The following is a 13,796-nucleotide window of genomic DNA, read 5'->3' on the forward strand; positions in this document are numbered from 1 at the left end:
CTGGGAATATGGTTAGGGAATATGCTTAAAACAAGTAACTGGGGTCTGTAAGAAGCTGGAATAGTAAATTAGAATTACAGAAGAGAAGAGGAAAGCAAATATTTAACTAGGAAAAATGATCACAAAATCAAGCCTTCCTAATTAAACAACATCTAATTTATGAATGAGAATCCAGAGTGGTTTTCACATTTGTAATGGTGCTGCAGCACCTCTCTTATCCCAAATGCTACAGCCAGGAACTGGGTAACTGGGGCAGAGATACCATTCCATACAGTTGCTGCATAGAACTAGCTCCAAATGGTGTTAAATTTCCGTTACATTAAACAGAAGCAGAATCTAAAAGGTCTTTGAAAAGTAAAACATAGCAGAAAAAATAAAAAAGTCTTATAGTGTACCTGGAAATTAATTTATTTTAATACTTTACATAACTAAGAAATGACACTTACAAAAAATTAAACTCCATTTAGCTTCCTACAGTGAACTATTTAATACATCCCAGATAGATAATCTTAATTAGAATTAATGCCTTTGACAAGTCCTGGTCTAGTTATTGAGAAGATCAGTGAACTTCAAATTCTGTGGAAAAAAAACCCAAACTATATACAAAACTTTGTCTGTGAGATCAAGTGGGAAGGCAGATGCTGTTGAAGAGTAAAACTCTCAGGGCACAAACAAGACAGAAAGTAAGAATGCTGGAAATTAGCCTGAGCTGCTCTTCTCCACTATTAAATTCTCTGTTGAAAATGTCAACTTCACTAACACAAATACATACCTGGCTTCAGAAATAAGCAAAGTTCTGGATCCAGGAAAGGAATAGCCTTGAGTTTGTAGCTGACTGTCAAAGCACAACATCCTGCAGCCACAGGTCCTTCAATTACTTGGTGTAAAAAGCAATGAAAGACCTCAGTAGTTGTCAAGATTGCAATTTTGTACTTAATATGGAAATTAACTGCAAGCTGAGGTAAAAAATGGATGATGAGAAAAGAAGCTGGAAAAACCTGAAGAATCCCTTAGACTGGGAACATGAATTCTAGGAGGTATCCTCAACTGCTGATGTTCCATCACTTTCATTACTTCAGAAAAACTCCTCCCTGTAATTAAACACCCTTGATGAGCAGGCGAATGCGGGGCTGTCCCTCCCCAGAGGCACCGAGGAGCCTGGGTCTCGTGTGAGAGTAAAAGCTGCTTTTTGCAGGTGAAGAGAGCCCAAGGAGAGCTGTCCTGTGCTGATGGATCCATTTCCGAAGGGCCCAAGGCTGGGAGCAGCCGTGGTGAGGGACCCGCGGTGCTGCTCCCCGCTCGCGCCGCCGTCAGGGCACCAGTACCGAGCAGTCTTTTAGCATCTATTCAACAAAATATGAACTCAAGTGCCAGGCCTGTGTAGGAAAAAAAAAAAAAATCTACTTTTAACATTTAGCAGGAGCTTCAGGGGAATATTTTTATACACGGTGGATACTACTGAACACAAACTAATTTACAGAGGTACTTGGAATCAGGTCAAGAACAATTCCTCAGCTACTGAGGATATGCTAACATTTATAATCCCTGTAGTGGAAGACCAAAATACAATTTTATAAACTCCTATTGTTAAAAGAAACCATTTAAAGAAATTAAATCAACATAAAAATGACCTTTGACATGTTTAATTCAAAACTTGTGCCTGAAATTCATAGCTCCTGTCAAAACAAAACCACTGTAGAGACTAATCACTGAAGTCCCAGTGCTACTACTGAGTTAAAAGTCAAATGAAAAAAATCCAACTTGCACCAATTTCTTCTTGCTGTGGGAGCAATTGCATCTCACTATCTTAAAATACATTGGCTTCCAAAATTCTCAGTAATTTCATTTAATCCAAAGTTCTGCCCTGAACTTCACAGCAATGTCACTCACACAAATTATGAACTCTCTGAGACTCAGGGGTGATACAAAATTCTGATAGGAATAAGAAAGGGGTTTTTAAAGATATTGGTGAACCTGCTGGAGAGGAAATACAGGCTTGAATTTGGCTGCTAATTTAATGAGCTAATTACTGAAAGACTCCTCAGTACAACCAAAAGTGCTGGAACAAAAAGATATCTGTGCAGAGGGAAGTTCCAAGGCAGCCAACAGCAGTCTGGGCTGCTGGGGCTCCAGGGAACATCTCCAGGCTCAGCACCCACAGCCACCCCTTCCCTCCCTCCCCTGGATGTGGGAGATGTCAGCACACACAGATTGCCCTTCAGCTCTTCTCCCTCATTGCTTTTACAGGAGAAACTGTAACACAGAATGATTTCCTTATGGCTGAGTTCATTGCAGCAGGGCTTGTTCTAGATTTCAAACCAATAAGCACTTTGGATGATAATAATGAAGATATAAAAAGAATTTGGTGAGATTAAACAAAGGTTGTGAGAACGTATCATATTTATAGAGAAAAAGTGGTTTTTGCCTTTTCCCCTTTCCTAGTTTTATTATTCACCACTGCCATAAAGATGGCTTGAGCTACACTTTCCAGGCATTCAGAATGCTGGGCAGTGCAAAGAAGTGCCCAGACAAAAACAGAAAATGTGAATCATAAAGATGAGAGAGAGCTTCAAAAAGTGATTTTTTAAAAGCTTCCACAACAACAAAATGTGCAGAAAAGCTGTCAAATCAGCACAATGAGTATGTCCAACACCAAGATAAATTTGCTGAAAGAAAGCAATTCTGAAACACAAGTTAGGAATGCAGCACAATATATTGTGGAACCACCACTCCAGGAATGAGGAGGGCACAGCAGCACAGCTTAGAGCACCGAGCATGCCACTGCCAAGCTCAGCTGTTGCTGAGAAATACCTGTTAGACTGCAAGAATCCGTTAAACCAAAATTTAGAAGAAGACCCGTTATCTTATGAAGTTGACACTGAATGGATTACCACACTAAGTTTTGAAATACATGTTCTGGAAGCAATTTAAAGCTCATTAGAAATAATTGTGTCTGGCTACTGGAAAATGTGGTAAAATTTAATCCACATCCAAATGCTACCTGAGCTGTGAGCACAGGAAATTGTTTTGTGCTACTGTGGCTAACCTCCTCGCTGACCCTTAGCAGTAACTGCTACAGCAGCTGAAAGCTGAAGCAAAATTAAAAACTTACATCAAAGTATATCATGACAGAATGTAGATAAATAAAAACAGCATATTGAAAATATTATTTTTATGTCAGCCTCTTCTAATGAAAGGGAAGAGGCTTACTAAAATGTAAAGAAACCGCAAAACAAAAAATGGATGGTGCCAAGATGCATTGAAACATCATTCCTGTACCACTGGGAGTTCAAAAACACATGGTAAGGAGACATGTACATACAGAATTAAAAGTGAAATATACTGGGGATGAGGAATGGTGAACTACACTATTCCAACTCCTCTCAATTCTGTCTGCTGTTTATTTTAAATAACTATCGTGCCCCCAGACCGGCTCCAGCCATAATGAACAAGACACAACAGCCCTTGCCAAAAAGCTCTGAAGCCCCAACAAGGATAAGTGCCTGACTAAGTGCATCCTATGCCAGGCTTCCCATCTTCTGAGCAGATCACATTAGCAAAGGCATCCCAGAACTGTCTGCAGCACAGGATCAGTGATAAATGAGCCGCAAGAGAGGACACACCAGCACACCCCCAAGCACGCAGCTGGATCTGTGTGGCACAGCTCAGCACTCACTGAGGTGCTCCTCTTCAAAACTACAGAAAAATTAATCTTTTTAATTTTACTCCCTGACAACTGAACACACTTGCATATCTTAAAAACAGGAATTTGGGGGTGTTTTCTGCTTTGTACTCATACATGAAATCACTATATGCCAGTCTAGGGAAAAAAAGAGTCTCTACTCCTGTCTAATATTAAAGATTTCAGCATCCTGACTCACAAGCTTTTGTGTATGTTCACCCTTCCCAAACAGTTCTACCTTTTTTTTTCCCTTCTCTCTTCAGCCCAAGCACAGACCTTACAGCTCTTAGAGAAATTAAATGGAGGGATCATTCAGACACAAATAGACATCACAAACTTGTGTTAAACTGAAGATAGATAAAAAGAAAGCAACATGCTGGATGACCAATGGTTTTTTCTGAGTAATTTCTGCAGTTATTTCCTCCACACAGCAGTACAGGACCCACACAGAACAAAACCACATATACATTTTAGCTGATTTGCATCACCTGAAGAAGGCCATATGTGTGAAGTATCTCTGTGTTACCCAAAACTGCCTTGATTGGTATAGTCCAGACTCAGGTAGAATGCATATGATGTCAGCAATCACCACCGTGGGTGTGAAGAATCACTTGATGCACCTCACTTCAGTCACTAATTCCTTGTCAAAGTGTTAACTGGACAGAGGTGTATCTCAGATCCCACTTGTATGTACCTGTAGGTTTACATAGCAAGCAAAACTCCCAGTTGATCTAGGACTTAACCAGAATTTTTTGTGTTTCATTTGGTGCAAATGAAATTCCTGAAAACAATACCTTTACATGCATTTTCTATATATCACTGTATATGAAAGAGGAGGAAATATCCTGTTCTAAAACAAATTTAAATTTCACTTACCAATGGAAGCACAATACAATGAACATATTTTCATTTATTGCTTTATGTTCTCTTCTTCCCAGAAAAAGGAGCAGCCAGGCTGAGCTGCACTGTCTGTAGAGAGGGACCAAGTCTTTCCCTACAGAGCCAGAGACAGAAACTCTCAGTGTCAGGGGCATGGCAGGGAGGAGAGGGGAGAGGCTCCAGAGCTGGAAGCCAGGTGCTCATACAGGGGTTTGCCAGGGCTCTACGTGGTGGAAAAGAGAACTTCCTAGGGATGAGAGGAGCCTGGGCAGAGTTTATGGCAATCCTCTCAGTCAGTGGATTAATTGAGACAGAGGCAGAAAGGAAGCACCTTCCCGCAAAGCAGAGTGTGAGGAAAGAAGGAGCTGCTTGCTTCCCCCCTCTGCCTCATGCCACTACCTTGTGTTTCTCCCAGTCTAAAAAGGAAATTATTATAATATAAATTTCAGTCAAATCTATCTTGAGTTAAAATGTGTCTCTGATCAGCTCTGAGGAGCTCACCATAAGCTGCAGGCACATACAAAAGGTCTGGCTGACTTGGTAAGATAAATGAGCACATTCTGTCTGGTGTCATCTCCTGACATTTGCTGTGCATCTTCTATTATTTTTTTTTCTAATACTTCAGTCATAAAATCATGCTGAGTGAGAGAATCTCAACTATTTTTGTGATTTTAAGTTACTTGGAAGAATGGTATAGGAGAAAACTTGGAAACTGAGTCCCAGGATTGGAAGGCATGTATGAGTTTATTCTTTTATCTGAATCACACAACTATTCCGAATTGGAAAATTCAGTGTCTGGAAACATTGTTCAAGAACTCAAAGTGAATTTTATGATCATGACTTGGTTGACTTGTTTGTTTTTCCCCAGATGTCTGACAAGATTACATAGGCTTAAAAGAAAAATACACTTTAAAGATCATAGAGTATTATAGATTACAGTGGTCCTTAAAAATAAAATCATTAAGATTTTCAGGAAGGCTTTGAAAAATAATGCAGAATTCCTATATAACAGTACTTTTATAGGAATCTGTAATTTCAAAATATCATACTTCATTAATGAAGCACATTTCCAGAAGTTACATCTTTCTGTACACTGGAATAGAAATCTCAGAAGCTACCACTTGGTGACAAAAGCTAAAAATGCTAACAGCCATTATTCAGTGCTGATCAGTTGTAATATCTTGAAATATTTACAGTGAGCAGGGAACCCTGGAAACCTTCCCAGAGCAGTGTGAAAGGGGGCTGAGTGGGGCTTCACTCCTGTACCCAGAGCCCAGCAGTGTGATGGCCAGGCTGTGCTGCCCAGCTGTGCCAGCTGTGCCAGCTGTGCCAGCTGCATCCTGTGAAATCCCTGCTCCCACTTGGACAGGCTCGTGAGCGGGCTCTGCCCCAGAGTAAGTCCTGGCATTCACTCCCCCAACAGAAAACCTGAACAATTCCTCTTAGGTCACACCTAAGTACTAGAGGGATCACTGACGGGAGCCTGATGTTCACATGTTCACATGTTTTAAAGCAAAATAAACCTCCCACACAGACACTGGGGGGGGGGGGGGTTTCTCTTCCACATCTCCATTTTTTCTCTGCTTTTAGTTGATGGGTGATTTTAAATGTTTCTCCTGGAGGAGATCAAGTACAGTACTCCTCTTAAACCTGTGCTGAGTGAAATGTCATCCTTCCCTAGGAAAGCAGTTATGAAATACATGGAAGAGGACACAGGAGAAAGCTCTTGGGGGTTGATAATACCCCTGCCCATTGCAGGGGATGTACTCAGTGACCTTTAGCAGGTCCCTCCAAACCAGCCCAGTCTGTGATTCTCTGCTCACTTTGCCTTTTCTGTGGTGCACACCTCTGAGGAGATGTCACACAGTCCTAAGGATCTCTCCCATACTTCAGTGAAGAGGTGATCAGACTTTGGACATAGCTCCCACAGACCTCATGGCTCTACTGCTTGGTTTTTACTCCTAGATCTGCACTGGGCTCAGATTCCCTTTTACATTGCACAATTAAATCCCAGCATGAGTCAGAAAATGCTGTCTGCTCCTTATGTGTAACAGCTACCAATACCTTAGGGCTGGGAATTTTATCAACTGCATACACACCATAAAAGCTGCAATTGAAAACAGAAGGTTTCTTTACAAAGGTTTTTGGGGATTTTTTAGGAATGAATTAGGAATGAAGCAGGTTGAAAACAACTCGTGTGGTTTGCTCAGCAAGGTTTAGAAATTTGATGCCAACAACTGAGCTGAATGGATGCCCAATAATATGGTTATGTTTTTCCTAAGTGCAGAAAGGATGGTGAAGCTGATGGAAATAAATTAAAATAAAAAATTGAAAAGGAAAATATGACTGCAGTGTGATCAGGTACCATAAAACAAATAGGGCTGAATCATCATCATGACTACAGTTTATATAGTTTTAGATCATCTAAAGATTTGCCTTTTATCTTTCACACATTTTCAAAGCTTATTTTTTATTTTGCTTAATAATTTTAACAAATTTACTTAAGAACACAGATGAAAAATTTTGGTCACTTACAACATAGTACATTTGCAAAAGAAACAAAGATTATTTTGCAAAAACTGAAAGTTACTGGTGTGTAATTTTTTTTTGTTACAAATAAATGCTTTAGGCATTGCACAGATACTGTTTCCACGTCCAACAGATCAAATGCAACATCACATTTGAAGTTTTTTATAAAGGCAGCCATGTAACAACTTCCAAACCCAAAAATCAGCCTGAATGCAGTAAAAGCAACTTTGATGGGCCAATTTTCTTTCTTTAAATGAAACAAGCCATTAATGGCTTTTCCAGTTTACACAAACTACAAATGAGGTTTCTCTATAAACACTTGGCAATGTTCTTTTCTAAATATTGAGAAAGCAAAATCATCTGCAATGTCAGTTGGGGTGTAATACCAACTGCTAGTGTCAGAGACCTGTTGCAGTTTCAGGCATGAGTGGGAGTAGTAAAATGGAGCAACTTATTATAAACACTTTTAACAGTGCTCTAGGGTAGAGCTGTTATGGCCTGTTATGTTTTGGAAGTGCTGGAATATCATTTGAATCCATGAAATCATCCCACCCCTATCAGTCAGCAGCCTGGATCAAACACCACACAGTGGGAGTATCTTTGCTGGAACACATTGCAGCTGCCAGAGCAGCCTCGGGTTAAAGGTGACACGAGCAGCCCTGGTACAGCAGAGAACCCCGGGCCAGGGGGTGGGAGCTCCCAAGGCCTGAGCCCTGCACTGCCAAGGTGGCTCTGGCTGCAGCACCTCACGGTCCTGCTGTGGATTCCCCAGATCCACCCCTGCTCAGCAATAACAACGCACAGGACTTTTACATCACAAGCCAGGCAAAGGATTATATGGCAGAGGAACCATTAATGAATACCTACCAACATACAGACCACTTTTCTGGCTTCTCTGAAGATAATAATTCTATTTGGAGATGATCCATCAACACTTAAATGCTGTGATCTAAAAAATAAGAGAAAAATATTCGGATCTTCTTCAGTGCTGAACACAGCAATGGATTCACTTCTAAAAGAAACAAAGAAACAAACCCACACATCTGCTATTACAGAGTGCAATTAAATGATAAACTAACTCAATGGATTTGCATATATATATATATATATATATACAAGAAGGGTTTCACAGTTCCAGGCTACACAGCTCCAGCTCTGCCATGGTTTGGCTCCATTCTGGGGTGGAGATGGAGCCCAGCCACAGCCCTGCCAAGCAACGGCAGCACTGTGTGGACAGATGGACAGATGGACAGAGAGACAAAGAGACAGACAGACAGATGGATGGGCTGCTGCTGCCTGAGGCAGCTCCACACTGCTACATCCTGCAGCCACCTGCCCCAGGCTCTGCAGCTGAACTATAGAGGGGAAGAGGCTGACATGAGAAATGTATTTTGGACCTTGCTTCTCTCTCCTTTATGGAGTTCCTCACATTTTGAATCAAGCAAATGTGTTAAACACACCATGAAGAGCTGTCCAGTAATAAACTGAGATTTAAATTCAAATCTCACTTACCCAAAATACTCTCAAAGGACACAGATGACCCACGTCATCTCATACCTCTAAAAGCTCACTACTGGCAGCTGCATTTTGGAAGGTAGACTTCCAATGCAGCTCACTCTCAAGAGAGGATGGTCAATTCTCCAAATGCAGCAGATGCCAGGTAAGCTGCAGAACTGAGCTGTGCTACTAATTCTCCTGAGTTATCCCCATTCCTCAGCCTTCTGAGCACCCCCATGGCACTGCAGGGAGAGGCTGCCATGCTGCACAGCCTCACTGTGGAACTTCATGGGGTAGAAAACAATCACCTTTTCAGATTTCATGGCAAGGAGAGTAAATTGACAGCCAAACCCTCCAAGCAAAATGAAAGCCAGCTGCAAAGGCTGCTGATACATCCAGGATACATCTTAATTCAGAAACTTGAAGCATTGAGTCCATATTCATTGACCAGGAAAGACTGGAAACTACAGTTAAATTTTAGAAAAGCCAGGGTCAACAGAAAGGCTTTGGCAATTTATTGCTTCTTTTATAAATCAAATAAGATGGAATAAACTGGTTTTAATCAGAGTATTATTTTTAAGTGTTTCTAACCACAAGCTTCAAGGAATCTGGCTAAGGCATGAACTTAACCTGAGCAGTCAGTTCAAGCTCAAAGGAATTCAAGCTGCAAAAAACAATACTGAGGTTCAAGTCCCTGTAAGTGGGCAATAACTGCTATTACAAAGAGATTGCTGCTTCATGAGAAATGCATTCTCTTCTTGTGATTAGGAAACTTCAGTCTCTGCAGGCGTTTGGATCTTTCAAGCTTGTACCTAATCCTGAATAGTTAAAACACACAACTCAAAAATTAAGTTTTCCAAAATCAGAATAACGTTGAAGAAGCCATCTTACTATTGTTAATGGTTTTATTTGGTTAAGTATTATGATATGAATTTGGACAAATATGTAACATGGTTAGTCTGGTGAAAATATTGTCCTGCTTGTCCCAGTAATCCACAGCTGGAGCAGCACAGGATCAGCCAGCCCAGTATCCAGCTCAACCGCAATTTTTAAATGAGCATGAGATGAACCCTGTCCCTGGCAGGTCACTTCTCTGTGAGCTCGGTGTCTGTGTCTGTACACACAGGTGTTTTCTACAGGCAGCTTCATGCACTCCCCCACAGACATCAGGTGTGATCGAGCTGACTGCAGCTCTGAGTAAACTCTGAGCTCTGAGTAAACCTAATGATTTCATTCTTCCAACACATTTTCTTATTGCAACCTCTTTCTTTTAGAGAGAACAGAAATTCTTAAACCCAAGCATCAGCTGGGAGGAACACAGGAAAGGACTGCTCTAGGTAACCACGTAACTGTAAGAAACACCAAGTGAAAAGAAGAAAAAGGTAGATATTTCCCTGAACTCAAAACTGAATTTTCATGGACGTATCTGACTCCAGACTAAGGACCTTAGACTGCATTCTGGTATTAGTATGGAAAAAACAGATTAAACACTCGACATCTTACCCAGGCAGCCTGGAAGTAGACTAAAATACCTAAGGAGAATCACCACTGTTTGGGGAAAACCTGGTTTTCTGTCTACCTGTGGGTGCTCAGGGTTTGCCAAGGGCACACCTGCTCATTCAGACCTGACCAACAAACTACAGAATTCACATGTTCTGAATACAAAAGACAAATAAACTTTCCCAAGCTGTGGTATTGCAATCATCATTGACAGCTTGACATATCAATATTTCAGGAAGAATAAATGACTTTCATATCCAGGGGGTTGGTTTTCTTGGTTTGGTTTGTTTGTCTGTGTGTTGTTGTTGGTTTTTTGGGGGTTTTTTTGTTTGGTTTTTTTTTAATTTTTTTTTATTGTTCATTACTTGATACTTGGGAAGATGCTACACTTAACACCTGAAGCTGCTTAAAATATTTGGAAATATTTTAATGAAGTCTTTTGAGAGATCACCTAATACAATGTAAAAACAAATTTTACTATTATTATAAATATTTTCTCTTCATCCCTTGCCAGAGGAAAACTATAAATCTTGTCTCAGCTGAATGAACACCATTTATCATATTCATTTTCTTGTCAATACAATTATGAAAAGCCTTTGGCCTTTTTCCAAGGAGCCTGATTTGCTGGAGAAACTCAATTAGTATAAGCAAACCTGCTACAGAGCAGCCCTGTTTGGCAGCCCAGCACAGCCCTGGTGTACCTGCAATGCTCCTCTGAGGAGGAGCCGGACAACTCCATCCTGGTGCTAAAATACAACAGTGCCCTGCCTTCCCTCTCTCTTCCCTGGACAAAAAGGACTTCAAAGAAATTATTTCTGCTCATTTTTGCCATCTACTGGACAAAGCTTAAATCCTAAACACTGTGATCAGGTGAGAGATTACTCAGTGTCATTTGTTTTCTTACAGACATGCCTCAGACCCAAAGTATTTCCTACAATCACTTGAAAAGTTTATCAAGACATTCTTCTAACAATGATTTATAAGTAACTTCTTCTGCTAGTATTCAATACAGAATAAACATCACCTTAAAATATATTAAAAGCTTAGTCTTTTATCTCTCGCCTCTTTGTATTGTTTATTAATTGAACAAATGTAAGTAAACAGACATTATTTTTTATAGTATTCTGGGTTTCCCATTTTCAATATTGAAATACTGGGGCCTCAAACAGAATAAAAATTCTTTGTAAAACAGGTTTTTTTTCACTATTAAACCCCATTTCTGATGATATATTTGAAACTAAAAAAGAAACATGCTAATCAAAGGATATTTAAACTTGATACAATAAAATTGGTACCTGACCTTCCCTTCTTTTCCCATTTACCTTTTTGTTTTAAATGCAGTAAATAAGAGTTGTGATCATAACAGCTCATTGTGCTGTAATGCTTGGGATCAATACCTGGATGCAGCTGGACTTGTCTGAATGAGGAGAAATCCACTGAACAGAAGCATGCTCTTCTCCTGAAGGGGAGCTGAAAAGGGAGGAGAAAAAGGGTTTTTCCTCATGAAGAGGAGGAGGAAAAACATTTTGAACCTGTGCAAGGGAAAAGAAACTGGGAAGGCCTGAGCCTTGAATTCCACACAAATCTACATGTCCATGTATTTTGACTGAGAATACAGAATGCTGAAATCCAAAATTTGGATGCTGCTTTTATTTATTTGAAATGAACTTAATACATTAAGTGGAAGGAATAAATTAATTTTTAAAAATCAAGAAAGGGTCCTGAGGATTGTATATTCTGGATCCTTCCATAAAAGCCATCTCCATGGATGCATCCCTTTCTTTCCAGAGGAGCAGAGGTAAGATGCTATTACTCCTCCCACAGCTGGAGGTTTGCAGTTCTGCAAGGGAGCATGACACTCGTGGTACACAAGGCAAGACAAAGTCAAACCAACCTGGAATGGAAGCAGAACTGATCTGCTTTTACACATCTTCCTAATTTTATGAAGTTTTAGGGTAACACAAGCACAAATAGTACTAACGAAGTTAAATGTACCCAGTGGTGCCCATTAGGAAATGAGATGCTAATTCACAGTCTGGCCTCAGGAGTTGGGTGGTTTATTGCTGGTTTTGTTGTTGTGGGTTTTTTTCCCCCTTCAGTCTTCTAAAACTGAAAATAAGGGATGCCTTTCACTGATTTTAGGAGAAATAACGATTACACTGCTTTCTGTTTTGGATTTACTTTCTTACTACTGACCCTGCACAGACAAAATCCCTGCAGGCTTGTAAGGGTCTTAAACAGGGATTTTCTGAGTGGTCATCAGGATCCTACTCCCCAGCACCCAGGGATGGCACTCAGATCATCAGGCTGTACTGCCTGTACAGCCTGGCAGTCCTGAAAGGATAATTTCCTACTTGTGATTTGATATTGATGCATTTCCTTTTCTTAATCAAGAAGATTATTAGTGAAGAGTAGAGCTTCACAACTGACCTAAAATAAAAATATTTTTAAAGCTTGGTTTCTTGTAGATCATGTGATTGTTCTTAAATGTTATTTTTTTCCTATAAAGCAAACACATAATTAATTTTCATAGTTTTGTGAGACCTAAATTATAAACCAAATATTTTCATAATCTCTCACTATGTATTTCCGCAATTTATTTCCAGCATGACTGTGTGCCTGAGAAAGAGCTACAGCTACTGTATTTATAAGAATACAAAGCATTTCTCTGTAGGGTTAAGAAAATACCCTGGGGCAATATTGTACATGCTAGTGTAAAATGTATACAATATTTAAAACAAGCAGAGCTCATTATCATTACTTAATGAAGAAAACTACAACGTAATGATTTTGATTTTGTTTGCAAAAGTCCATTTTCTTCTGAAAAGACAACTGCAGGTGTTGTGATATTAATAGACTTGACATAAATAGAAAGTAACTGACTAAATTAAAGACACGATTCATACCAGAGAAAGAAATCTCCCCAGATAGCACTTGTAAGATATTTTTTAAGCACTTTTGATGTTAAATCAAATGTAGGTACATTGTGTTTGGAATTACAGACACGGGTTTGGAGTTTTTTCCTGTTTATGCCCACGCTGGGGATGTCCAAAGGGAGGATGCTCCAGCCCCAGGGAAGGGCCGGTCCGTGTCCCCGGGGAGGCTCCGCGCCCAGCGCCGCTGCCGGCGGGGGAGACTCCCTAATTGATTTTCACCTTAGCGCTGAGCAGATGGAGCAATAATCAGCCAATAATGGCACATAGCTGATTTTGATTCATTAGCTTAAATGTCTTGCTCATATCTGCCTTTTTTTTTTTTTTTTCTTCAGAAAAAATACAAAGATCCTCGAATGAAAAAAGATTTCCACAAGTTTTCTAGTGCTGACATTAGGAAAATGCTTAGGAAATGCTTTGGATTATTCAATATGCTCTCACAATGAATAATACAAATTAAAACATTATATATGAATACTATGTATTAACGTTTAAAAGTGCTTCCTGTATTAATACATTTAAAGGGATAATAACAATAAAATGTTAATTTAAGCTTGTAATATTTTGAATGGTGTAAGACTAACTGATACTCATAACAAGCTCCAATTAAGGCTGCATTGAGATTCCCATCGTACTGTTATTTTAACATAGCTTTCGTTGTTTTCTTGGGGTTCTTTTAAGTAATTTTCCAAGTAAGTTGTCTTCAAAAAATGACTTCTCAGTTTAGAGGAAGCTATGCAAATCTCTGCCTGTGTTAACATTAGTTCTGAGGTGCA

The 13,796-nt window shown here is 39.8% G+C and overlaps 1 protein-coding gene across 10 annotated transcripts in view; it reads right to left on the minus strand.

Moving 5' to 3' along the window:
• Window positions 1-388: 388 nt before the first annotated feature.
• Window positions 389-13,796, minus strand: part of LOC115497090 (ran-binding protein 17) — an 82,218-nt gene continuing 68,810 nt past the window's right edge. For 7 of the 10 annotated variants that reach the window (XR_012058135.1, XR_012058131.1, XR_012058128.1 and 4 more), the window contains 3 exons: window positions 11,485-11,557; window positions 7,958-8,039; window positions 389-1,376 (listed from right to left, as the gene is read on the minus strand). Coding sequence is in view for 2 of the 10 variants with exons in the window: in XM_072935304.1 (XP_072791405.1) it covers window positions 8,026-8,039 (14 nt within the window). In the remaining 8 variants the exon portion in view is untranslated. Of the gene's footprint in view, window positions 1,377-4,558; window positions 4,677-7,957; window positions 8,040-11,484; window positions 11,558-13,796 lie in introns of all 10 variants that reach the window. The other 3 variants (XR_012058124.1, XM_072935304.1, XM_072935303.1) reach the window with 3 other exon arrangements.

Source organism: Taeniopygia guttata, chromosome 13 (genome assembly GCF_048771995.1).
Source record: "Taeniopygia guttata chromosome 13, bTaeGut7.mat, whole genome shotgun sequence".
NCBI lineage: Eukaryota > Metazoa > Chordata > Aves > Passeriformes > Estrildidae > Taeniopygia > Taeniopygia guttata.